The sequence below is a fragment of the Pecten maximus genome, chromosome 12 (genome assembly GCF_902652985.1).
Source record: "Pecten maximus chromosome 12, xPecMax1.1, whole genome shotgun sequence".
Lineage (NCBI taxonomy): Eukaryota > Metazoa > Mollusca > Bivalvia > Pectinida > Pectinidae > Pecten > Pecten maximus.
Genome location: NC_047026.1, coordinates 40,567,926 through 40,595,782, shown reverse-complemented (window position 1 = coordinate 40,595,782; position 27,857 = coordinate 40,567,926). Strand labels below are relative to the sequence as shown.

Genomic DNA, 27,857 nt, shown 5'->3' with positions numbered 1-27,857 from the left:
AAAGGAAAACTTCATGATTATACCCACATACCTGTAGGTTTATTGTTTACATATTGATATAGCACGTGGGAAACAAGATTGTTATTGTTTACATATTGATAAAGCACGTGGAAAACACGATTGTTATTGTTAACATACTATCAACACATTTAGACTACTTGAAAGGAGTGTACTTAAAATGGGGTCTACTACACGACCGATAAAATTATTCTACTAACAAACACAAGCAAATAAGGAGGGGGTATATTTATAGGATGATTATTATTCGTGGGTGACTGGAGAACGACTTTATTGTTTTATCACACTGAAATGTCGTGTCGTAAGATTAGTGTCGTGACCTCTTCCGATCCATCCTACTGAAATGTCGTGTCGTAAGATCAGTGTCCTGACCTCTCCCGGTCCATCACACTGAAATGTCGTGTCGTAAGATTAGTGTCGTGACGTCTCCCGGTCCATCACACTGAAATGTCGTGTCGTAAGATCAGTGTCGTGACGTCTCCCCGGTCCATCACACTGAAATGTCGTGTCGTAAGATCAGTGTCGTGACCTCTCCCGGTCCATCACACTGAAATGTCGTATCGTAAGATCAGTGTCGTGACGTCTCCCGGTCCATCACACTGAAATGTCGTGTCGTAAGATCAGTGTCATGACGTATCCCGGTCCATCACACTGAAATGTCGTGTCGTAAGATCAGTGTCGTGACCTCTTCCGGTCCATCACACTAAAATGTCGTGTCGTAAGATCAGTGTCGTGAGGTCTCTCCCGGTCCATCACACTGAAATGTCGTGTCGTAAGATCAGTGTCGTGACGTCTCCCTGATACATCACACTGAAATGTCGTGTCGTAAGATCAGTGTCGTGACGTCTCCCTGATACATCACACTGAAATGTCGTGTCGTAAGATCAGTGTTGTGACGTCTCCCCGGTCCATCACACTTTAATGTCGTATCGTAAGATCAGTGTCGTAACCTCTCCCGGTCCATCACACTAAAATGTCGTGTCTTACCTGAGATGTTTTATAAGATAATGGCTAAGATGACAGTAAAATAGGTACAGCAATATGAGGATAGACTTATCACAGTCTGCTATCTGTGACTAAAGAATGGTTCACAAACTGCTAACGCAGTACGAATCAGTAAGATGGTGCGCATAATAATTCCTTTGTCGGCCTCAGGGAACATGTATAAAGGTATTGTTAAGGTCTTGTTAGGTAGCTCAACATATTTTGATCGTCTAACACATTGGATTTCACTCTAATTGCTGACAGGTTAATCTCTAGACACTTACCAGCATTATTCATCAATTTTCCTGTTTCATTTTTTACCACAGGCCTTCTACACGATCAGTAGGCAATGCATGCAGTATAAACTTACTACCTTGGATTCACAGGATTTTTTTTTTTTTTTTTTTTTTGCAGTAACATTCAAACATGGAAAAGTTAAACAACCAACTATTTCAGTGTAGGAAACGGATTAAAACTAGAACTGTCGCCAGGATGGCTGACTAATACCCCCGCAATCTGCACGAGTCAATGGTGACTTGGAACTGTTAATTAGAGGCTAACTAAGATAACCCAGTAATATAGTGACCAGTTGCCATTGCAACCATAATTTTGAGAAAAAGAAAGTGAGATGCACATCTACACATGGTCCTCTATAGTTGTGTGAAGTTTCATTGAAATCGGCACCTTCCGTTTAGGAGGAGTTGTCCAGACAAACTTAAAGTTATGGTTCTTATCGGAAAACCTGTTTATAGTGACCAGTTGCCATAGCAACCATAATTTTGAGAAAAAGAAAGTGGCATGCACATCTACACATGGTCCTCTATATTTGTGTGAGGTTTCTTTGGAATCGGCCCATAGGTTTAGGAGGAGTTGTCCGGACAAAATGTGTCTACAGACGGACGGACGGACGGACGGACGGACAGACAACCTGTTTCCAGTATACCCCCCTAACTTCGTTGCGGGGGTATAACAAGGATGTAATATATCTCCGACACTTTCTTCTACCTATATAAATGATCTCGTCATGGAAATTAAAAACTGGACCTGGAATATTTTGTATGTTTTTAGGGGAATAAGATCTATAAAAAAAACCAGACAAACAAAAAAAGCAAGTCTTTGTTTTGCAAAGGCCTCTTTCTTCAAGTTTACAACATCAACTTCATTATTTACAAAGAAACCCCATTTTCATTAGTATGTCTGTGGGACAGTATCAACAGAAGTTTCACAATCTCGAAGATTTAAAATAATCTTTCTGGTCTTTCTCATGTGATGCAAATAGAGCATTTGTTTGTACCTAGCACTGGGATGGCAGAAAGAAAATCCTCGTATTGTTTAATTATGAGTCCACCTTTCCTACGCTCTGTTGATTGCCACTGAATGTGTCATAACTTTTGAAGTTTCTCTGTACACACTTGATGTTCTACCATTTCTTTTGGGTTTAAACAACTCTTTCTTTGCAAAGGTGTAGTGAAGTAGACTTTTTTGAAGAAGTTTAATACACACTTACGCCAGTAAATACGAAACTCCATGACTTATCGAGATGTTACGTTAGGGTCCTTTTTGACTTCTTTCAGTTCCTTCTCTGCTGAGAAACCAATTCTACTTTATAATCTAGTCAAATTAGGATTTAATTGGGACATAATTGCAATATATATATTTATTTTTTTTCTCGAAATCATCGGAATGTATTTTGAAACATAAAGATCTGCCAAAATCAATCTCGGGGGAAAACGCTCATTCGTTCTCATTTCGGTCAAGAAAATTGCAAAGCATAATTGCAACTTTGAAGTTAGGTCTTGGATAATTGTACATGTGTATTTATAGTACCGATTAGACAGAAACATCAATGACAACTATTGCATCAAAGAGATAAAGCACCATGAATATTGCTGAAAGTATTCAAATAATGAACATATTGGCTTTTATTGCATTTTTTAGACAAAAGAAAACATAATGATAATTAATATCAATACCAGCTTGGACTAGATGTACTGAAATATGGTATATGTATTTATTTTTCTAAAATAAAAGTTTTTGCTTCCATGCAATGAAAATTAGAAACATTGTAAGTTGGCCTGCTAGGTTGATTTGGAAAAGTTTCAAAATCGATATTTAAGGATTTCTCTATTTATGTAACTTGCATTTGAATAATATGAAAGGCTAGAGCTTAAAATAAGCTCATGATACCACTTTATGAACATATTCTTCTAAGCAGAAATGACATCTTTCTTAAGATATCTGGAAATGATGAAAGACGTCAGGTTGATCTGGTGTAAATTTGACCAAACCGTTAACAACGTCCAAGTTCATCATTTTAAAAATGTGTACACTTTGTTTTATCTAATTGCTTGATGTTTTGGCATGAGTTATCACAATAGTATCGTCCATATAATTAATGGGAATTATGGTTGAAATAACATCACTTGGTTTGATCAAGTAGAAATTTTCTTTCCAGCCATTATGGTCAATATTAACGAGTAGAGACACATAAATTTTGAATAAAATCATGACGTTGTGTGGATGTTGAACTTCAAATGTATCATGTCCGTGTTCTGGCAAGGTCCTCATGTAATCAAATAAAACGTGTTCCGGAAACAAAGTTGTATGTCGTCCAGAATCGTGGATAGGTTTTGAATTACATGCTGATCATTCAATATCGAATAAAATAACACTCACCAAATTAGCTCAATTTGTCAAATTTGAGGCTCAATATCATTTTTGTATTTGGACGTATTATCGGTCATGCATGAAAATTTAATGAAATGTAACATTTTTTTTAAGGTAAAATATAAACTTTTATTAGATTAGTTGATGCTAAAAAAAGACAAAAAAATATTATAGGCTAGGTAATGATTTTAAGCCATATCGATATATATACAGAATGTATAAATATCCAAATATTTCCCAATCCACCACACTAGCAGAAAAAAAGGCAGATCTGTGCTGTATTTTATGCTGTTAATATTTCATATCAGTCGTTACACAAGCGGTCGATTTTGGTAGACATTTTACCTGTTATAATGTAGGTACCTACCATTCTAAAAATCAAAAATAAATTCTGTTCCAAATTCGTGTATATTTTGACTATCGGATCAGTGTCCTCAGTTTGTCATTTTTTATTTGTAAATCAATGCTTTACAGGAAATAATAGACATCATCAACCTACATTTACCTACTCACCGATTACACTAAAATTTTATATCAAAAATTGTACAAATTAAGCTACAGGAAGATCTGAACTAGCTCCGGATGTCGTCAGATACGTGGTCGTTGAAAAATGCTGATAAATGTTAAGTACTCGCAGTAGGCACCTAATATTAGATCTGTACACGGAAGGTTTAAAAGAAAAGTTTGAATTGGAAAACTTTTTCATTGGAAAATACGTGGAAATTACCTCGGAAATACTAAAGGTTTAATTGGAAAAATGTTTTAATTGGAAAATACATGGGGAATTCTAAAGTTTAAACTGGAAAACGTTAACAAGGAAATAGATCTTCGGATACAGATAATAAACTTATGGATAAGGGTTAGGGTTAGAGTTATGGACCATTTACGTGAATCTGTCAATAAAGCAACCGGACTTCCGGGAATAAGAAAAGCAAACACATATTTAGAATATTTGTATACGCCCGTCAAATTTTGACGGGAGTATTATGGTATGGCATCGTCCGTTCGGTATAAACTTTTGTTTGTCAAGAAATCTCCTCCTACTTAAGTAATGTTTCCCCGAAATAATTTTTTATTCGAATTGATTTGCAGTAGTCTCCCTTAGTTTATTTCAGTAATCTCCCTTAGTTTATTTCAGTAATTTCCCTTAGTTTATTTCAGGATTTGACTTGTTTTTGTCTGTAGATAACATTTTAGGCCGATTTGTTTGTAAATTAGCAGGCTTTATAATCCTGTATTGGGAGCTGCAGTCTCCTAGTGACTGCGCGGATCAGATGCCGACTTCATGATGCCACCTCACCGTAGCATTTTGATATATTATTTAAATTTTTAACCACCCTTATATATACTGTATTAAGCAGGAGAAGAAACTGGCACTTTTAGGGACCATTGTATGTGTCGACCAGGGGAGAGATCCAAAAGCCTTCTTGACAGAGGCGAACGCTCAAGTTAAACCATGCCATGGGGAACATAAGGAAGAAGAAAGTTGTTTATAGAGAAGAGAATAGATCAGATCCCAGGGAGTCGTCCTTTATGATCATATAGGGGCAGTAGGTACATACGCCCTATATACCTGGTAGTCACATTTAACAACCAAACATGCGATTGTATCATCAGCAATTGCATTGAAGTTGGCATTGAAGCCTGCAGAGATACCATTGCAAATCATTGATATCTAAAAAAGAAAAAAAAACAAAGAGAAAAAGACTGGGTCCATTAACCGATCCACGAGGTCATTTCTCTCCTTCAACACATACTGCACGAGTTGTTCTGCCATATAGTAAACTTCCAGTCGCAGTGGTTCAACCCAACTAAAACAACAAGCTTCATCACTTCAGTTTTCACACACACAAACCACCTTTCCCCTGCTGACCACTGCTAAATCGGATTTTCCTTATTCTTCCTCTACTGCAGTATTAAAATCTTACTTGAATGAAGATGTTGTTTCTGATAGTGAATCTCGTTCAATTTTCAAAACAGGATGTAACAGACAAGCTAATATTACATCTGTCAACTTCGAAATTCTTGAAGTAATTGATTTAAATTCTGATTTACACCACGACCATCATACTAATGGTCAACCTTGTACGTGCTCTGCTGTCTTATTTTTGATAACCTAAGAGCTACTCTGTATACTTCTCTTACTAGTTGTGGTAACCACAATGACATTGATACAAACTTTCTTCTCCAATACTGTTCTGATTGTGATGGGCCTAAGAATAGCCGAATACTCGAAGATCTGCATTGGTATATTTGAAAACTGCCGTTTTAGATTTTACGACTAAAAGCCTTAAAAATAAAATAGTAATACAAAAAATGATGATCAGAATAGGAATGATGAGTTTTAATTATTTTCATTTCATATAGGAACTTTTAGTTGAGCATGTCTTCTGACTATACATGCACTTATCTTGACATTGTAAATATCCAGGCTCTAAATGTATCAGATTAACCTAGTTTTCTTAATTGTAACAGGTGGTAGTAGCGGTAACCTGTGTGATATATACACCTGGACTACGACATAGTCTAAGTCTGTCAATATCTGTGTATAATAGTGTAATAATGAGTTACCTCCCCTTAGTCTGTCAATATCTGTGTATAATAGTGTAATAATGAGTTACCTCTCCTTAGCCCAGTATTAATATGAATTTGTCTAAAATATTATATCTCGTTGTTTATACCCTTTGGCCATTTGACGGAGAGAATAAGCTTCGCCTGTTATCATTGTCGTGTACCGATAGGGAATGGACTTTTCAAGATGGCAGGTCATCATGATCACGGAAGATAGTAGTGAACTTGTCTTTCAGCTAAAAAATTATTTTACAACAATGATCAGATGTTCCTTCCCATAGTCGGGCAAACTCTAAAATCGAGACCAATCCGTTACCAAAATGCATCTCTTTTTTCAACCAATCCGTAACAATTTCGGCTGGAATTTTGGGAAGCCAATACGTAACGTTAAGAGAATCATTTTCCATTGTTTTTGTAAATATTGTAACTGTTAGGGCTGTGCGCGTAAACGTCATATTGCGGATGTCATCGAATTGGCTTTTTTTCTGGCAATAGATAAACAATAAACTGTTTTGAACATATAATATCAGCAAAAACTAACGGCGAATCACGCTTCTATGCCGACTTTTACAGTTCACCAAACTTTGCGAAGGATTTACAGTTAACGAGGGAAGATTGATAAGTTGAAAGCCTCGTATTGAAGGAGGTACTCAATGATGTTCTTTTAAAGTCCTACTATTCTCTGACTACATGTATATAGGACTGTGTACCCAAGGGCTGGTCTCATTTGGTTAGTTTATATCGACGAGGTAGCACTCTAAAATAAACAAGACAAGCGGCTTTTGCGAAATGGACAAAATCGATGAAATAGCAGTGATCCAATATTTGCAAAAGAAGGATTAACACATAAGGATATCCATAATGATATAGTGGCAACAATAGGAAAAGATGTCCCTTCATATGCTACAGTGAAAAGATGGGTGGCGGAATTTAACCGTGGTCGACAGAGCTTTGAGGATGAACCCCCATCCTGGAAGGTCCGTCAATTTTGGAACCCCAGAAATGGTCAATAACGTTCATAATATTGTTATGACTGACAGACGAGTCACACAAAGATATATAGCAAGTAGAGTTGGCATTTCATAGGTAAGAGTACATTCCATTCTGACGGAGGATCTTGCAATGAGAAAGCTTTCGGTCCGATGGGTACCAAGACTTCTGACAGTTGATCAGAAGCACATCAGGCGCACATTACCGGGTGCTAATCTGAACCTTTTTGAGGAAGATTCTGCCAACTTTCTTCAGAGATTTGTCACTATGGATGAACCATGGGTCCATCATTTTACCCCAGAGGCAAAACAACAATCGAAACAATGGAAGCCTCTGTCATTCCCCCTCCTCCGTCAAAGAAGGCAAAGACTGTTTCATCAGCTGGGAAGGTTATTACCTAGGATTTCTGGGATGCAGATGGTATTCTGCTTATAAATTATCTCCAAAAAGGACAAACAATCAATGACACATACTATGCTTCACTTCTGAGGCAGTTACGGGAAAATATTAAACTTAAGCACCACGGAAAGATCACTGAAGGTGTGTTCTTATATCAGGACGATGCTCCTGTTTAGTCCGTCATTGCCATTGTTGCCATTCACGATTGTAGCTTTGAATTGATTGAGCATCAGCCTTATTCACCTGATCTCGCTCCATCAGACTTTCATCTATTTCCAAAACTGAAAACAGCTATTTCAGGCACCCACTTGCAGTCCGATGATGACGTCATACATGCAGTGGATGTCTTTCTGCACAGCCAAGAAAAAAAGAGTTCTATGAAAGTGGCATTGAGGCCCCTAAACACCGCTTGCAGAAGTGTAAAGATACTGAAATGGGTTATGTTAAAATAATAATACAATATGTCCGGCAAAATTCAAATCTTTCAATATGAGGCTCACAACATATCAATCAGCCCTCGTACGATAGAACCAACATGTGATTAATTATGTAATACTTTTATTAACTGTTTCTGAATTAGACTCTGTACTTTCTTAGTCAGATTATTCTTATAAATAATCGATTTTGTAGCATTAAGTGCACTGTTATATTTTGTGATCATGATGGCCCGCCATCTTGAAAAGACCATTCCCTATCGGTTACAAGACAGTGATGATTCTATCCAACTGGTTATGCCACCTTGTAAGTAAGATTTGATGAAATAAAAAAGGACTGTCTGTATGGAGTCCTTCGTCAAGTTTCTTGGACATATTATCGTCAATAACTAGTTGAGTATCGCTGGATAGATATTTGCGCCATGCCGGAAAGGATAAATGATGTTATATGCATCAGTATGTGTTATGTGTTATGTAAAAAGTTCTTACAATATTTGGCGACCAATCAGACTGCCCTTTTTGTTGTTATTGTTGTCGTTGTTATTGTTGTTTTTTTGTTTTTTTTTGCTCAAGGACACACTAACTATTGTTTGTATATTGCTGTCTATGGTGTCCACATTACCGATAAGAGACAAGTATGTGTCGTAGGGGTTGGACGTACTGATTGCATACAAGTCATATATACATGTGGTTATATTCGTATACAATGCCAGCTGATGTGGTACCACTGGTTGCATGTTTCTGTGTGGTCCCAAGTTACAGAAGTCACAGCGGGTCTTCATCAGGGAAAGCATACGTTTTAAACATGCGTTTGGGATAATATCTCTCACGACACACATTTGTACCATTTTAAAAGTGAAGTTTTGATGTTAGTTCATAAGACACGATAGTGTCCCGATCAATAGTTACGGACAGGTCTACGGTTCCGGACACACACAGCTTAGGCAGACATGGAGGAAATTGGTAATACAGTCTGCGTTGGTGTTCGATAGTTTTCGTTAATGTTCGTTGGTGTTCGTTGGTATTCGATGGTATTCGTTGGTATTCGATGGTGTTCGTTGGTATTCGTTGGTGTTCGTTAGTGTTCGTTGGTATTCGTTAGTGTTCGTTGGTATTCGTTGATATTCCTTGGTATTCCTTTGTATTCGTTGGTATTCGTTGGTATTCGATGGTGTTCGTTGGTATTCGTTGGTATCCGTTGGTATTCGTTGGTATCCGTTGGTGTTCGTTGGTATTCGTTGGTGTTCGTTGGTGTTCGTTGGTATTCGTTGGTGTTCGTTGGTATTCGTTGGTATCCGTTGGTGTTCGTTGGTATTCGTTGGTATCCGTTGGTGTTCGTTGGTATTCGTTGGTGTTCTTTGAACCAAAATAAATCAAATAATAGTAACAGTATATTAAGTTTGCCAATCACATGATCGGAGTGACTGACGAGTCGGTATGTTGTGCGCGGCCAGGATGGTAAAGACCGTGCTTAGATGATTGTATTGATTATGAACATAAGTAATTTAGGTTTATGTTAGAAAACAAAACAGAATACACAGACATCATTGTGAACATTTTATGTAACAATGTTTGACGACAACATTATTGACATGTACTAGATGTTATGTATTCATGATTAAAATAATAAACTGACTTACAATATACAAGCATGTGTTACATAATCGCGCCAAAAACATGATGATACAGTATCCCTTCGGAACCTTTTGTCCCAAAGAACTTAAATTGTACAAGCTCTTTTCTTCGAAATGACACCGGGTTTCTTATCTTCCCTCCAACTTGTTATCAATTTGTGTGAGAGTCAGGAATGTATTCCCCAGGAGATCAAACATGGTACATGTAAATAGATCACTGACCCTTAAACGGTCTTTTTAAATATAATTTTCTCAATTTGCAAGTTATTCATGAGAAAAAAATGGCTAAAAGACCAATGAAACGTTAAGTGATCAGTGGTGCTTGTTGTCAGGTGTGTTTAGTGATGACATCTGATGTCAGGTGTGTTAAGTGATGACATCTGATGTCAGGTGTGTTTAGTGATGACATCCGATGTCAGGTGTGTTTAGTGATGATATCTGACGTCAGGCGTGTTTAGTGATGACATCTGACACAAGGTGTGTTTAGTGATGACATCTGACGTCAGGTGTGTTTAGTGATGACATCTGATGTCAGGTGTGTTTAGTGATGACATCTGACGTCAGGTGTGTTTAGTGATGACATCTGACCTCAGATGTGTTTAGTGATGACATCTGACGTCAGGTGTGTTTAGTGATGACATCTGACGTCAGATGTGTTTAGTGATGACATCTGACGTCAGGTGTGTTTAGTGATGACATCTGACGTCAGATGTGTTTAGTGATGACATCTGACGTCAGGTGTGTTTAGTGATGACATCTGACGTCAGATGTGTTTAGTGATGACATCTGACGTCAGGTTTGTTTAGTGATGACATCCGACGTCAGGTGTGTTTAGTGATGACATCTGACGTCAGGTGTGTTTAATGATGACATCCCTCACAAGGTGTGTTTAGTGATGACACCCGACGAAGAAATCAATAAAATACCTGAACATGAATATTGTAAAGCTGCTAAGTTTTACCATGAGTACCTTTCTTTGTTTTTATAGTAAACAGCGCGATAACTTAAGATATACCTGCTGTGACGCAAAAATATACAACTGCGAATGCATTATTCTCACTGTATATAAGTTCCGTTTTTTTGTTTATTGTTTTTATGTTATATAGAGAGAAAGGTAATTGTCAAACTTGTCTGTGGATGTTTTTGATAACACAAACAAGATACGTACGAGTTGCTGCTCTTTTTATGTAATATTCGCGTGTAAAATCAGGGGAGTTAACTTTGTATTACATGTACATACGACAGTTTGCAAAAGGCCGATTGGGTTCCGTTGATTTTTATTGTAATTTAACATTGGTATTATAATTCTTGCTTTTATGAAATAAACATTAATTCTGTATGAATTGTAAATCTACCAGTATCATGGGGTTACTGTGTGTAGATACGATACAATTCTACCTCAAAATGGTTCATGTAATTTTCAACGTTTATTATTAATATGCATTTAAATAACTAATCCTATCGAACACAATAAACAGCGTCACATGTGAAAGTGTTTCTCTGAAAACGTCAGCTTTCCGAGGCTTCAACGCCGTTATCAAACTGATAAAAATGTTTGAATATTCGGAACAGTGGTATCATACACATACTGCAACACGAGAACATTCCCCGAACAAGCTATTTTAGTGTGTTTTGCGAAGTAATGTGTTTGATTAAAACCTGTACATGAATAAGAGATAAAAACATGAACGTTAATAGTCAACTTCGTGTATTCAACAAATTTCTACATTGTAATCAAAGGGTCCTCTTGCTCTTCCAATAGTAAAATCTGAGGTACTCCGTATTCTTACTTTAAATTGTCTATGTTTTCAAAACTTTTACTACATTTCAATACACTTGTGCGTAACATCACTATTGAGTTTTGATGAAACAATTCAGAAAATGCTCATATAAACAAGCCAGCACAGTTCAATCAACTTTACGAATTTAAATGGCTTATAATCATATCTATGACAAACAAACCGTTTGGTAATATTCAACCCTGTAAAATGAGATGTAAACCACAACAAAAATTATCCAGAAAATCCTATTTAAAATAAGACCATGAGGCGAGTTAAGCTTACATAAAATAATATATACTTTCAATCTACAATACCAAACATTTTTTTCTGATTAAATAATTGATTTCTATGTACATAAAACCTAACGTCATTGTTGTGGGGATTAATGGTCAGCGTTACCGTCGATAGCTATTGGTCGGCTTTACCGTCGACAGCTATTGGTCAGCTTTAACGTCGATAGCTATTGGACAACTTTACCGTCGATATCTATTGGTCGGCTTTACCGTCGATAGCTATTGGTCAGCTTTACCGTCGATAGCTATTGGTCGGCTTTACCGTCGATAGCTATTGGACAGCTTTAACGTCGATAGCTATTGATCGGCTTTACCGTCGATAGCTATTGGACAGCTTTACCGTCGATAGCTATTGGACAGCTTTACCGTCGATAGCTATTGGTCGGCTTTACCGTCGATAGCTATTGGACAGCTTTAACGTCGATAGCTATTGGACAGCTTTAACGTCGATAGCTATTGGTCAGCTTTACCGTCGATAGCTATTGATCAGCTTAATTTTAACAGTACACTTACAAACGGACATTGTTATAAGTTTTTGAATATCTGACGTATGCAAATCTGTAAATCAAACCGCTAATTGATTGTATTTATACAGACACTACCTCTCCCAAACTTCTCCAGATTAACTGTCATACACAGACAGTGAGTTAGATCCGTATGGTGACTGAGTCAGCAAAAAGATGTCATTAATCTGACGCCAACACAGGGGCTTGTCAATTCCTAACCCAACGGTCCGTATCAATACATATATGTGGACGATAGGGCATTCGTGACAAGTCCCTGTGGACAACACTATTATTTTGAAGTGAAGGTATAGTTGATGATGTCTTTACTGTAGACATTTTTTTCAGAATTTGAACTTCAGTATACGAAGAGCTGTTGGCTAGCAGTGATACGTCAGCAATCAAATATATAATTTTCTCTGTCATAGACCATTAAACATTAACTATACTCATACATCACACAAATGTCGTTCATTCTCCCATAACTGCATTATATGCACCATAAACCGCACAAAGACTTAGTACACATTATTAAACAAACAGGTGCTCTACTTACATACAATGATATGATCACTGTTCTTACTTCCACACAACATCACTTTTATATGTCGACACATGTATAATTATATTTTCTCGTGAATGTCACTTTGGAAGAGACACCAGGTTCATACATCAATCTGTCCGTGAGGCAAAGGACCGTAATGCACTCTGGGAAAGATAACATGGCGATAAGGTTAGAAGTAAAAATCTTTTTCTTCACAAGAATTACTCTTTGGAATAAAAACAAATAATTGTATAACATTCCATTATATACATAGTACTAGTTCTGTACTTCAAATCGATAATTCTCGAGTAGATTATATAAAAAATATCCGCATACATGTGATCAGCGAAATTAAAAACAAAAGTGTCTGGAAATAATCGCGAGTTATTATTCATTGACTGAAAAACAAAATTGCATATCTCGTGTCATATGAACGTTTAAATGAGGTACAAAATGTCATAACGTTTAACAGAGGAACAAAATGTCATAACGTTTAATTTTACAGAGGAACAAAATGTCATAACGTTTAACGGAGGAACAAAATGTCATAACGTTTTACGGAGTAACAAAATGTCATAACGTTTTACAGAGGAACAAAATGTCATAACGTTTTACAGAGGAACAAAATGTCATAGCGTTTTACGGAGGAACAAAATGTCATAACGTTTAACAGAGGAACAAAATGTCATAACGTTTTACAGAGGAACAAAATGTCATAACGTTTTACAGAGGAACAAAATGTCGTAACGTTTAATTTTACAGAGGAACAAAATGTCATAACGTTTTACAGGGGAACAAAATGTCATAACGTTTTACGGTGGAACAAATGTCATAACGTTTTACAGAGGAACAAAATGTCATATCGTTTTACGGAGGAATAAAATGTCATAACGTTTTACAGAGGAACAAAATGTCATAACGTTTTACAGAGGAACAAAATGTCGTAACGTTTTACAGAGGAACACAATGTCATAACGTTTTACAGAGGAACAAAATGTCATAACGTTTTACAGAGGAACAAAATGTCATAACGTTTTACAGAGGAACAAAATGTCAACGTTTTACGGAGGAACAAATGTCATAACGTTTTACAGAGGAACAAAATGTCATAACGTTTAATTTTACGGAGAAACAAAATGTCATAACGTTTTACGGAGGAACAAAATGTCATAACGTTTTACAGATGAACAAAATGTCATAACGTTTTACGGAGGAACAAAATGTCATAACGTTTAACAGAGGAACAAAATGTCATAACGTTTTACAGAGGAACAAAATGTCATAACGTTTTACAGAGGAACAAAATGTCATAACGTTTTACGGAGGAACAAAATGTCATAACGTTTTACACAGGAACAAAATGTCATAACGTTTTACAGAGGAACAAAACGTCATAACGTTTTACAGAGGAACAAAATGTCATAACGTTTTACGGAGGAACAAAATGTCATAACGTTTTACAGAGGAACAAAATGTCATAACGTTTAATTTTACGGCGAAACAAAATGTCATAACGTTTTCATTTTCTGTTTGAAAGACTTAATTTAAGTGTATATATACATGAAAGTAACCACGATATAAAAAATAAAGCATGTGATAAACTGGAGGACAATGGTCATATACATTACTGTCACTACTCATGGCTCTCTATCATATTATACAAGTGCAATCGATGATTGCGAAGCTCGCCGGCAGCAGCAATCAAACTATGCACTCATTTTTTATGTATTTATAAGCATGTCATTTTGAAATTGTACGTCACATAACATCACTCCTAGACCTCTAATGGATGTATACTTACAAGCTTTACAAAGACTTACGTCAAAATCTTTTAAGTGGGTTTTGGTGCCAAAAAGGTTACATGTAAGTCCACAAAATGGTCAAATGCGAGAAAATGTCTTTTTTCTGCATGATTTTGCCATAACATCACCCCTGGACCTCTAATGGATGTATAAACCAAAACAGAAGGATGTTAGGTATATACTTTTGGACTTATAAGCTTTCCAAAAACTTAACTCAAAAACTTCAAGTGGGGTGGGACGCCGACGCGGACGCCGGGGGGTACAGCATTAGCCAATAATGACTGGTGGTATAATAAGTATGTTTAGTGCGACCTGAGAATCTAACATCTGCCATTTAATGGAAATGTCGGTTCCAGTTTTGTTTAAACAAACCGATAAATATATATAATATACAATAAGCACACATAACAAGACAAAAAGAACGTCCCTGAATATAAAAATATTCAAATTTGACAAAAGGATAAGTTGAAACCTCTATGATACAAACTTATGTAACACAGTCTGGGCGGATACACATTTTTACACAATTATAAGAATAATTTCAACTTTTAAATTCAATCAAGGTCAATTTAAAAGAGATGTAGAAATAAAAGCTTAAACTTACTTTAGTTGATAAAATGTTTCAAACTGTTTTTACAGGAATTTTGTCTGTTGTTGCACTCACATCTTTTTAAAATGTGTTTTAAAATATATGTTATAAAACTGGTCGGATCAACTGTATTAACACGCACTAGATATCACAAAATAGAAATAAAAAACACAATACATTTTGTATTTGGCTTAATGTTACTTAATTAGAATTCCTGCATTTGACCTCTAACCTCAATTGTCATGCAGGAAGTGACGTAACATCACATGACAGTAGTGGACATGAAGTATTTGGTTTTACAATTTAAAACATCAATAGAACCACGCGTCATTTGCTCTATCTTATTGCTGATTCATTACATTATCTATCTTTCCATCTTATCTATATTTTCTCTCTTCTCTCCATCTTTCCCTCTTATCTATATTTTGCCCTCTTATCTCCATCTCTCCGTCTTTTCTCTATCTTTCCCTCTTCTCTCCATTTTGCCCTCTTATCTCTATCTTTCCCTCTTATCTCTATCTTTCCCTCTTCTCTCCATCTTTCCCTCTTATCTCTATCTTTCCCTCTTATCTATATCTTTCCCTCTTATCTTTATCTTTCCCTCTTATCTCTATATTTCCCTCTTATCTATATTTCCCCTCTTATCTCTATATTTCCCTCTTATCTATCTTTCCCTCTTATCTCTATATTTCCCTCTTATCTCCATCTCTCCGTCTTTTCTCTATCTTTCCCTCTTATCTCCATCTTTCCCTCTTATCTCTATCTTTCCCTCTTATCTCCATCTTTCCCTCTTATCTCCATCTCTCCGTCTTTTCTCTATCTTTCCCTCTTATCTCCATCTTTCCCTCTTATCTCTATCTTTCCCTCTTATCTCTATCTTTCCCTCTACTCTCTATCTTTTCCCCAATCTATATTTCCCTTTACTCTCTATCTTTATTTTCTCTCTCTCTGCCTTTCTGTTTTTTCATCTCTTCCACATTATTCTCCTCTCTTGCTACTTATATGTGTTGATCAATTCTAAAATATTCTATTCTATAGAAAGTATCGTCCCAACACAATGAACATCAACCTCTCCCTCTCTCTCTCTCATCATTCACGGACTGTAGTACAATGGATTTGGCTAATCATCCTATTGTTAGGGGAATGGCGTTTATAAGTAGAGGTTTTGTCTGTTGTTTTTCTTCCTCATTTCCTTCGTCACCCTCTTCCTTTCTGTGTTCCGCCTGCAGTTTTAAATCTCCTGTTATGTGCTTCTCCGGTTTTGAGTAAGGTGTGTATTTAACCCACGTCATATCTCCACGGGGGACCCACTCAAATCCTAACTCTCGGGACTGGTTGATGAGGCATGTGTCGTGAGTTGGAATAAACCCATAGGCAATGTCCTTCTTTAGGAGTATTTTACGCGTGAGATCGCTGAGAATGATGTTGAAGTACCCGTTTTTACGATACTCCGGACGAATATACAGCATAGCCATGGATCCGTTATACTGCATACACATATAGGCCCGGAGTATACCTTGTTCGTCCAGGAGACACGAGCTGTCGAACCGCTCCACCACGCTATGGAAATAGCCCTCTATATCCGTTCTTGACCACTCCCAGTCCTGGGCCATAATAGGCACGTGTTCCGACCCAAGGGTCGACAAGCGCAGGCCACTGGGTACTCTGAAGAAACAAAACCATGTGGGAATTATTGAAATAAGTTTAGGTAAGATTATACAAACACAGGGTCATCGCACTGCTACGTCAAGTTCTAGACACATCCGGACGATAGGGTTTGGACTGTGTGCCATTTTCCTGTGGATACAGATGAAAACATTGACAGGTAGGATAGAAACAATAGCCATGACCGACATGATAACAAAACCGTAATTCTAACTCACAATTCGTAAAACATGGACAAAATATGAACAATGAAGTTGTGCATGGAGACCATTAAAAAGGGACAAGGAGAATAAGACCAGGTGTTCCGGCAAGGGCAAGCGTCTTTTGCTTCAACACCACCCGCCTTACATACCTTGGACATGTCAAAAAGTTAAATCATGTAGAGGAAGCACAAATGTTACTATCTAGAAATGGAAAATCAATAATAGTTAAATAGAAATCATCAGGTAATCACACAGCTTAGTTGTCAGCTGCCTCTACTGGTTAATATCGATATCAAGGTTAGCGGTTGATTTGAAATTCTACATGGTACTAGTTTATCAGATCGAGATGGTGAATGTCGTGTTATTCAAACACATCGTCGATGCACCTATGGATGAAACTGAAGGATTTCGCAAGAGAAGGTGCTGTCACTTGTTCTTATACCGTCTTCAATATAATCAACATTTTACTGAAAAAGTCGGCCGAGAGAGAGACAGTTTCTCCCATTGTCCCATTAGTTTGAAGATCTCGACAACAAACCCAACAAAGATATTGTTGATCAGAAATTCAATCATTTTCTATGGGCCTTAGTCTTATGTTTAAAGAAATATATTTACAACTATGTACTTATAACACTTAATGCGTTCCTTAAGTTCATACAATGAAATGGAAAAAATAGAAAATCAAAGGTTTAGACAAAAGAAACGTTTCAAGAGCGGATGTTCAAGATTAATCAAAAGAGTTTTTCAAAATACATCAACTTAATTCTCGAGTAAACATTAGTCCAATTATTGTACTAAGAAGCGTCAGAAAAAAAACGACTAGAACCAGCAATAAAACGCTTTTATTGTGATTCCTAAAATGTTTAGTAATCCAATATAAACGATGCAGTTCCGTATCCTTTCCTCTATCTGGTATTGTGAACGACTGTAATACTGAGCATGATTGGTCTGTAGTAATATTTGTGAAAGGACGATATTTGTCTGTGGGGGAGCGAGGACTAATCGGTCTACTACAGTAGAGGACTGAGATGTGGACGGTCTACTACAGTAGAGGACTGAGATGTGGACCACTCGGTCTACTACAGTAGAGGACTGAGATGTGGACCACTCGGTCTACTACAGTAGAGGACTGAGATGTGGACCACTCGGTCTACTACAGTAGAGGACTGAGATGTGGACCACTCGGTCTACTACAGTAGAGGACTGAGATGTGGACTACTCGGTCTACTACAGTAGAGGACTGAGATGTGGACCACTCGGTCTACTACAGTAGAGGACTGAGATGTGGACTACTACAGTAGAGGACTGAGATGTGGACCACTCGGTCTACTACAGTAGAGGACTGAGATGTGGACCACTCGGTCTACTACAGTAGAGGACTGAGATGTGGACCACTCGGTCTACTACAGTAGAGGACTATGATGGTGGACTACTACAGTAGAGGACTGAGATGTGGACCACTCGGTCGACTACAGTAGAGGACTGAGATGTGGACTACTACTACAGTAGAGGACTGAGATGTGGACTACTCGGTCCTACTACAGTAGAGGACGGAGATGTGGACCACTCGGTCCTACTACAGTAGAGGACTGAGATGTGGACCACTCAGGTTCTACTACAGTAGAGGGACCTGAGATGTGGACCACTCGGTCTACTACAGTAGGACTGAGATGTGGACCACTCGGTCTACTACAGTAGAGGACTGAGATGTGGACTACTACAGTAGAGGACTGAGATGTGGACTACTACAGTAGAGGACTGAGATGTGGACCACTCGGTCTACTACAGTAGAGGACTGAGATGTGGACCACTCGGTCTACTACAGTAGAGGACTAAGATGTGGACTACTACAGTAGAGGACTGAGATGTGGACCACTCGGTCTACTACAGTAGAGGACTGAGATGTGGACTACTACAGTAGAGGACTGAGATGTGGACTACTCGGTCTACTACAGTAGAGGACGGAGATGTGGACCACTCGGTCTACTACAGTAGAGGACTGAGATGTGGACCACTCGGTCTACTACAGTAGAGGACTGAGATGTGGACCACTCGGTCTACTACAGTAGAGGACTGAGATGTGGACCACTCGGTCTACTACAGTAGAGGACTGAGATGTGGACTACTACAGTAGAGGACTGAGATGTAGACTACTCGGTCTACTACAGTAGAGGACTGAGATGTGGACCACTCGGTCTACTACAGTAGAGGACTGAGATGTGGACCACTCGGTCTACTACAGTAGAGGACTGAGATGTGGACCACTCGGTCTACTACAGTAGAGGACTGAGATGTGGACCTACTCGGTCTACTACAGTAGAGGACTGAGATGTGGACCACTCGGTACACTACAGTAGAGGACTGAGATGTGGACCACTCGGTCTACTACAGTAGAGGACTGAGATGTGGACCACTCGGTCTACTACAGTAGAGGACTGAGATGTGGACCACTCGGTCTACTACAGTAGAGGACTGAGATGTGGACTTCTCGGTCTACTACAGTAGAGGACTGAGATGTGGACCACTCGGTCTACAGTAGAGGACTGAGATGTGGACCACTCGGTCTACTACAGTAGAGGACTGAGATGTGGACTACTACAGTAGAGGACTGAGATGTGGACCACTCGGTCTACTACAGTAGAGGACTGAGATGTGGACTACTCGGTCTACTACAGTAGAGGACTGAGATGTGGACTACTCGGTCTACTACAGTAGAGGACTGAGATGTGGACTACTCGGTCTACTACAGTAGAGGACTGAGATGTGGACGGTCTACTACAGTAGAGGACTGAGATGTGGACCACACGGTCTACTACAGTAGAGGACTGAGATGTGGACTACTCGGTCTACTACAGTAGAGGACTGAGATGTGGACTACTCGGTCTACTACAGTAGAGGACTGAGATGTGGACCACTCGGTCTACTACAGTAGAGGACTGAGATGTGGACGGTCTACTACAGTAGAGGACTGAGATGTGGACTACTACAGTAGAGGACTGAGATGTGGACTACTACAGTAGAGGACTGAGATGTGGACTACTCGGTCTACTACAGTAGAGGACTGAGATGTGGACTACTCGGTCTACTACAGTAGAGGACTGAGATGTGGACCACTCGGTCTACTACAGTAGAGGACTGAGATGTGGACCACACGGTCTACTACAGTAGAGGACTGAGATGTGGACTACTCGGTCTACTACAGTAGAGGACTGAGATGTGGACCACTCGGTCTACTACAGTAGAGGACTGAGATGTGGACTACTCGGACTACTACAGTAGAGGACTGAGATGTGGACCACTCGGTCTACTACAGTAGAGGACTGAGATGTGGACCACTCGGTCTACTACAGTAGAGGACTGAGATGTGGACCACACGGTCTACTACAGTAGAGGACTGAGATGTGGACTACTCGGTCTACTACAGTAGAGGACTGAGATGTGGACCACACGGTCTACTACAGTAGAGGACTGAGATGTGGACTACTCGGTCTACTACAGTAGAGGACTGAGATGTGGACCACTCGGACTACTACAGTAGAGGACTGAGATGTGGACCACTCGGTCTACTACAGTAGAGGACTGAGATGTGGACCACTCGGTCTACTACAGTAGAGGACTGAGATGTGGACCACACGGTCTACTACAGTAGAGGACTGAGATGTGGACCACTCGGTCTACTACAGTAGAGGACTGAGATGTGGACCACTCGGTCTACTACAGTAGAGGACTGAGATGTGGACCACTCGGTCTACTACAGTAGAGGACTGAGATGTGGACCACTCGGTCTACTACAGTAGAGGACTGAGATGTGGACTACTACAGTAGAGGACTGAGATGTGGACCACTCGGTCTACTACAGTAGAGGACTGAGATGTGGACCACTCGGTCTACAGTAGAGGACTGAGATGTGGACTTCTCGGTCTACTACAGTAGAGGACTGAGATGTGGACCACTCGGTCTACTACAGTAGAGCACTGAGATGTGGACCACACGGTCTACTACAGTAGAGGACTGAGATGTGGACTACTACAGTAGAGGACTGAGATGTGGACCACACGGTCTACTACAGTAGAGGACTGAGATGTGGACTACTACAGTAGAGGACTGAGATGTGGACTACTCGGTCTACTACAGTAGAGGACTAAGATGTGGACTACTACAGTAGAGGACTGAGATGTGGACCACTCGGTCTACTACAGTAGAGGACTGAGATGTGGACTACTACAGTAGAGGACTGAGATGTGGACTACTCGGTCTACTACAGTAGAGGACTGAGATGTGGACCACTCGGTCTACTACAGTAGAGGACTGAGATGTGGACTACTCGGTCTACTACAGTAGAGGACTAAGATGTGGACTACTACAGTAGAGGACTGAGATGTAGACTACTCGGTCTACTACAGTAGAGGACTGAGATGTGGACCACTCGGTCTACTACAGTAGAGGACTGAGATGTGGACCACTCGGTCTACTACAGTAGAGGACTGAGATGTGGACTACTCGGTCTACTACAGTAGAGGACTGAGATGTAGACTCGGTCTACTACAGTAGAGGACTGAGATGTGGACCACTCGGTCTACTACAGTAGAGGACTCCGGTTACATTATAGGACTAGTTTATTTTAGGTCACTAACCCGATACTCCTCTGTCCCGGTATTGGGGTCAGACCCAAACTCGGTCAGACATTTAAGTGCCCAGCGTCTGGTGTCGGCAACTGTGACTAGTCGGTCACCTATAACTTCCTTATCTTTAGAATATATCTTAACACCGTACCGTACTAACCTGTAGGAAGTTAAACAATACAAAACGCAATCCTTAATGTATTCAATGGTTTCCAATAAAAGTTATTATTAAGTTATGATTCTCACTACTTACTCCAGGAAGACTTTACCGTGGAACTGAAATTGAAATATCTTTACTTTCTTGTAACCCGTGACCAACAGTAGCCTTTAACATTAACGTTTGGATATACAAGTACTTCAGCTTAATTCATCAGGTCATTTTGTACATCAAAGATACCCCTCCCCAGCCACCGTAACCAAAGTAAGAAACCCACGGGGACTGGAAATAGTGTGTGTTTATTGCTTCAACTCTGACTTTTCAACTCTTTAATAAGATTTTTTATTCACATTCGAAACATTTATTTTTGATAATTTTCGAGAATTTGTGTCGAACACTTGCAGCTTAATACTGACCCAATTCAACATGGCGTCCCTCATGACACAAACGTGATGGATATAGATGTCCCTGAACCTAGAGGTCATCTGTGTATGCTACACACGCCGTATGAAATATCATTGTTCCCCATTAATGTATTATATGTTTGTGTCATGTAGCCCCAGCCATGGGGATTAATTATCTCTAAGTATGTAACATGAGAAAAAAGGGCATGACCACGACAGGCAACAGGTATTGCAGTATGTAGAAACGCTCTAGACGTCTTCTGAACGCTTGTAAACAATTTCTTTATCAACATCAAGCTCGTCAATATCAGTTACAAGCTTGCTATTTTTAAACAGTTCCCCAACTTGCCTTAACAATTGAAAACATTTTAAAAGAAATTGTTGCAGATGTACATTATAGATTAAAGAATGTTCATATAACAGATAAATTCGAACCTACATCCAAATAACTTCAAAATTGATTTAATTCGAAACAACTGAAACCCAGTCACTTCGTATCCTGCCTAAGATATATAGACGAAATAAACTACCTGTTAGATAATTAAACTGACCATATAAAGATACTTGTCACATTGTAGTTTTCCTGTGGGTTAATTGTCGTTGGGCGAGGTATAAAAATATGACTCTTTACACGTAAAGTTTGAACATGAAACTATAGCCAAAATGTACAGATTTATTTAGATTCTTTGTTTTCTGTGTCGATGAAGCTATGGAGCCACAAGAAACAGTCACAGTCGGATTTTAGGAGCATGAGAGACAGAGGAAAATAATCTCACAAGACGCTGGTTATTAAACAAATATTTAATTCCTTTAATTGGTGATGTTATTCGATCAACCACCTGGTTCATGTACAACGCGCAATCGACTTTTCTTGTTTGTTCTGATCAACCTTTTAAAGCTATATTAGCATAAGGCGCGTTCGATACTAATTTAAATGGACATGGTTCACGTTGGTGCATTCGATAATTGTTAAATGGGAACGAGGCTGGTGGATTACACGTATGTTCTTTCTTATCACGTGTGGAAATGTGGAAAGGAAAAGCTGGATTTCACTGCAAGTTAACTGTAATCTGTCCCAATTGTGTTTATATATCAGGTGAAATACTCGCATTGCTGCAGAATCATACTTACTCCGGTAGTTCCGGTAGGGTCCGTTTAGTCCATGCATACATAAACCTTGGTTCACAGGAGGAGAGCGTTCCTTTCTGTTTCCGGGTCATGTCCGTGAGGAGTAAGACCAGGTCATTGGGTACACCTTCAACAGAACTGACAAAGTCACTAACCCTAACAATGAAAACCGTCGTTTGATAAAGAAAGGACAGAATCAGCATAACATATACCTGTAATTTAACAAGACCAAGTTAGATTGCATATTGATAACAGCGAGTCGTTTATAATGTACGATTTTCGTCAAGCCGTTATCCAACTTTTATCGAACATCATATCTGGATATACATGTACATGTATCTTGAGTATATTACGTTATTATGTCAGATGTAGGTCATACTGACCTACTTTTCTTTCAGACCGTCCGTTTATTTGTATATCATTTTCTGGGTCATGTGAAGTGAACATGTTTAATAAAGATTTTCCTCCTGTTTGTAATTTTATTAACAAATCCGCACACAAAAATACGAAAACCGATACCGGTCGGTACACTTATAAAAGTGTTTAAAAGTGACCGGCCTGTATCGGCCTCCGTACACAAATTCTCAAATAATTTCTTTACTATATTTTTCCAGTCTAATTCCCACAGTGTGCTTTGATTACATCAGATAAGTGTTTCCCATGGCCACATAATATCTCCAATACCTATTTGTGTGGCTGTGCGTGATTGTGAGCCATCTTGTCTTTATCCTGATGTCATTATTACGTCTGTCACACAATTATTTTAGTATAACTGAAGCATTGTCAGCTTACTGGTGTTGACTTGCGTATCTACATGTACCCTAATTCAAATCTCGACACCTCGACACACAAACTGACACGTCATATCCTTCTGAAACCTCGACACACGAACTGACACACGTCATCTCCGTCTGAAACCTCGACACACAAACTGACACGTCATATCCTTCTGAAACCTCGACACACAAACTGACACGTCATCTCCGTCTGAAACCTCGACACACAAACTGACACGTCATCTCCGTCTGAAACCTCGACACACAAACTGACACGTCATCTCCGTCTGAAACCTCGACACACAAACTAGTACATCATATATATGTATGTCTTATCACACAAATAAAGAAACAGAAAAACTAGCTGGATTAAGTACGTGTATTGACTATAGAGATTATTCGCCAATATAGGTAGGTGTAAGCTAACAAATAGATTATATGGTAATGTATTCAACTGTTCTTATCTTACGTCTGTGGTTGTGTATCTGTTACTGGTGTGAAGCACAGTATTGGGTAATTTAAAACCCAACTCACCTGTAAAAATCGCTGGCTTGCCCCAGTTAATGACGTCAGGACGCTGAATGAAGTATTTCAAAGTTGACACGTTTTTTGTGTAACAAATATAGGTGTTTTCGAAGAATCTTTTCACCTGTAATGATAAATATACATGTTTAAAAAGGGCAAAAGTTTACTTACACAGCGCCATCTATGTTATGTTGTTTCTCATAACAGTCTCTGAGGGAACATCAATCAGTCCCCAACAAAAGAATTTCTGATACCCGAGGTCGAATTTTAACCAAGTTGTCACTTTTTCGATAAACATTCTAAACTGCGAACAAAGTAAATATGTTGTATGCTACTGCCATATTTCATGGTTAAAGTGTTTTGAAATGTTTGCCAGTATGTCGAGATATATTTGTTTGAATCAGAGGCTATACCAAAATTCGTCATACACAGGTTTCACATAAGTCAATAAACCTAAGTTTTACTGTACATAAACGAATGTTAATATACTGAGGTTTAGTTTACAAATGTCGTTTTACCGAGGTTTTACTGTAAACAAATACAGAAAAGTAGTGATATGATGATGTACTGAAGATGTTGACACTGTCGACCCTTAGTTACAGACGTTTACGGGGTGTTATGATGGAGATGTACTGAAGATGTTGACACTGTCGACCCTTAGTTACAGACGTTTACGGGGTGGTATGATGGAGATGTACTGAAGATGTTGACACTGTCGACCCTTAGTTACAGACGTTTACGGGGTGGTATGATTGAGATGTACTGAAGATATGAACACTGTCGACCCTTAGTTACAGACGTTTACGGGGTGGTATGATGGAGATGTATTGAAGATGTTGACACTGTCGACCCTTAGTTACAGTCGTTTACGGGGTGGTATGATGGAGATGTATAAGACGGTGAGTAGAAATACGATGAGAGGGCAGCACAGTTCATTAGGATGTGGTCCTATACCTGAGAACGCCTAACACAGGGACATACCTAACACAGGGACATACCTAACACAGGGACATACCTAACACAGGGACATACCTAACACAAGGACATACCTAACACAGGGACATACCTAACACAGGGACATACCTAACACAAGGACATACCTAACACAAGGACATACCTAACACAGGGACATACCTAACACAAGGACATCCCTAACACAGGGACATACCTAACACAAGGACATACCTAACACAGGGACATACCTAACACAAGGACATACCTAACACAAGGACATACCTAACACAAGGACATACCTAACACAGGGACATACCTAACACAGGGACATACCTAACACAGGGACATACCTAACACAAGGACATACCTAACACAGGGACATACCTAACACAAGGACATACCTAACACAAGGACATACCTAACACAGGGACATACCTAACACAGGGACATACCTAACACAAGGACATACCTAACACAGGGACATACCTAACACAAGGACATACCTAACACAAGGACATACCTAACACAGGGACATACCTAACACAAGGACATACCTAACACAAGGACAATCTCGTTAAAAATATTCCCAACATACGCAAGGACATCACTACGGAAAAATCCTTTCTCCATAAGAACAACAGCAGTATGGAATAGTCTACCTTATCACATTACAACTTAAAACACACTAAACAGCTTCAAAAACAAACTAGATGACTATTGGAATGGACAGGAAATAAAGTAAAACTGCAGGGAAACAATACGTACAACAACCGGAAGTGAACTTTATAATACGAACAACAACCGGAAGTAAAATTTATAATTATAACAATAACACTTATGAGACCAGCGAAGAGGATTCTTAAAAAGAACATGTGCAGGAAAATATCATTACGTATCATGAAGTATTAAGATATCTGTATAGACGAATGGTTTACCTTGTTTTCTGAAGTCGGCCGGAGAAGAACACATGCCCATTTCGGCCAATCGTCGACCAGAAGCTCAATCCCGGGAAGATAGCCATTTAGCAGATTACGTATTACGTAAAATATCTGCAATCAAAAAAATGTACATGTTAAAATAAAACAGGGTAAAAAAAAAGACAAAAACAAAAAACAAAAAAAAACGCCGTGCATTTTAACACGATAAGATCCCTGTATATAGCATCTGCCTATTATTAAATACAGTATGTATGCATCAATGTATGAACTACATGTGTGATAAAAACATCAGTCTATATAAAACAAACAAAAAACTAAACAAAATGGCGATATCGTCGAGGAAAATACACAACGATTTGTGACGTTTGTATTGTAACGAACGTGGCGGACGGCGGTGGTGGCAAACTTGACGAGGGAATTATATCGTAGGGAAATCCGGTTCAGAGGTTAAGATGGCGGTATGCGAGGGTGTCGGTAGATTCGGGTGACGATAGGTCGGGGGTATACTGTATATAATTATGTATATAGGGTAGGTTGGTTTGTGTCATCTTCCTTATCAAAACAAAGTACACCCGTCACACACCAGTACACCCGTCACACACTAGTACACCCGTCACACACCAGTACACCCGTCACACACCAGGTTGGTCTACTGTATGGTATAACACAGCACACCCGTCACACACCAGGTAGGCCTATAACACAGTACACCCGTCACACACCAGTACACCCGTCACACACCAGGTAGGTCTATAACACAGTACACCCGTCACACACCAGTACACCCGTCACACACCAGGTAGGTCTATAACACGGTACACCCGTCACACACCAGGTAGGTCTACTGTATGGTATAACACAGTACACCCGTCACACACCAGTACACCCGTCACACACCAGTACACCTGTCACACACCAGGTAGGTCTATAACACAGTACACCCGTCACACACCAGGTACGTCTACTGTATGGTATAACACAGTACACCCGTCACATACCAGTACACCCGTCACACACCAGGTAGGTCTATAACACAGTACACCCGTCACATACCAGGTAGGTCTATAACACAGTACACCCGTCACATACCAGGTAGGTCTATAACACGGTACACCCGTCACACACCAGGTAGGTCTACTGTATGGTATAACACAGTACACCCGTCACACACCAGTACACCCGTCACACACCAGGTAGGTCTATAACACAGTACACCCGTCACACACCAGGTACGTCTACTGTATGGTATAACACAGTACACCCGTCACATACCAGT

At 39.2% G+C, this 27,857-nt stretch overlaps 1 protein-coding gene across 1 annotated transcript in view; it reads right to left on the bottom strand.

Annotated features, from left to right (window-relative positions):
- Positions 1–9,606: 9,606 nt before the first annotated feature.
- The window catches only part of LOC117339082 (glycine N-acyltransferase-like), a 32,228-nt gene continuing 13,977 nt past the window's right edge, over positions 9,607–27,857 (bottom strand). Inside the window, exons 2-5 of the mRNA XM_033900461.1 lie at positions 26,579–26,692; positions 24,699–24,813; positions 23,392–23,515; positions 9,607–16,874 (exon numbers count right to left, since the gene is read on the bottom strand). Coding sequence (XP_033756352.1) covers positions 16,334–16,874; positions 23,392–23,515; positions 24,699–24,813; positions 26,579–26,692 — 894 coding nt within the window. The 3' untranslated portion in view covers positions 9,607–16,333. The remainder of the gene's footprint in view (positions 16,875–23,391; positions 23,516–24,698; positions 24,814–26,578; positions 26,693–27,857) is intronic.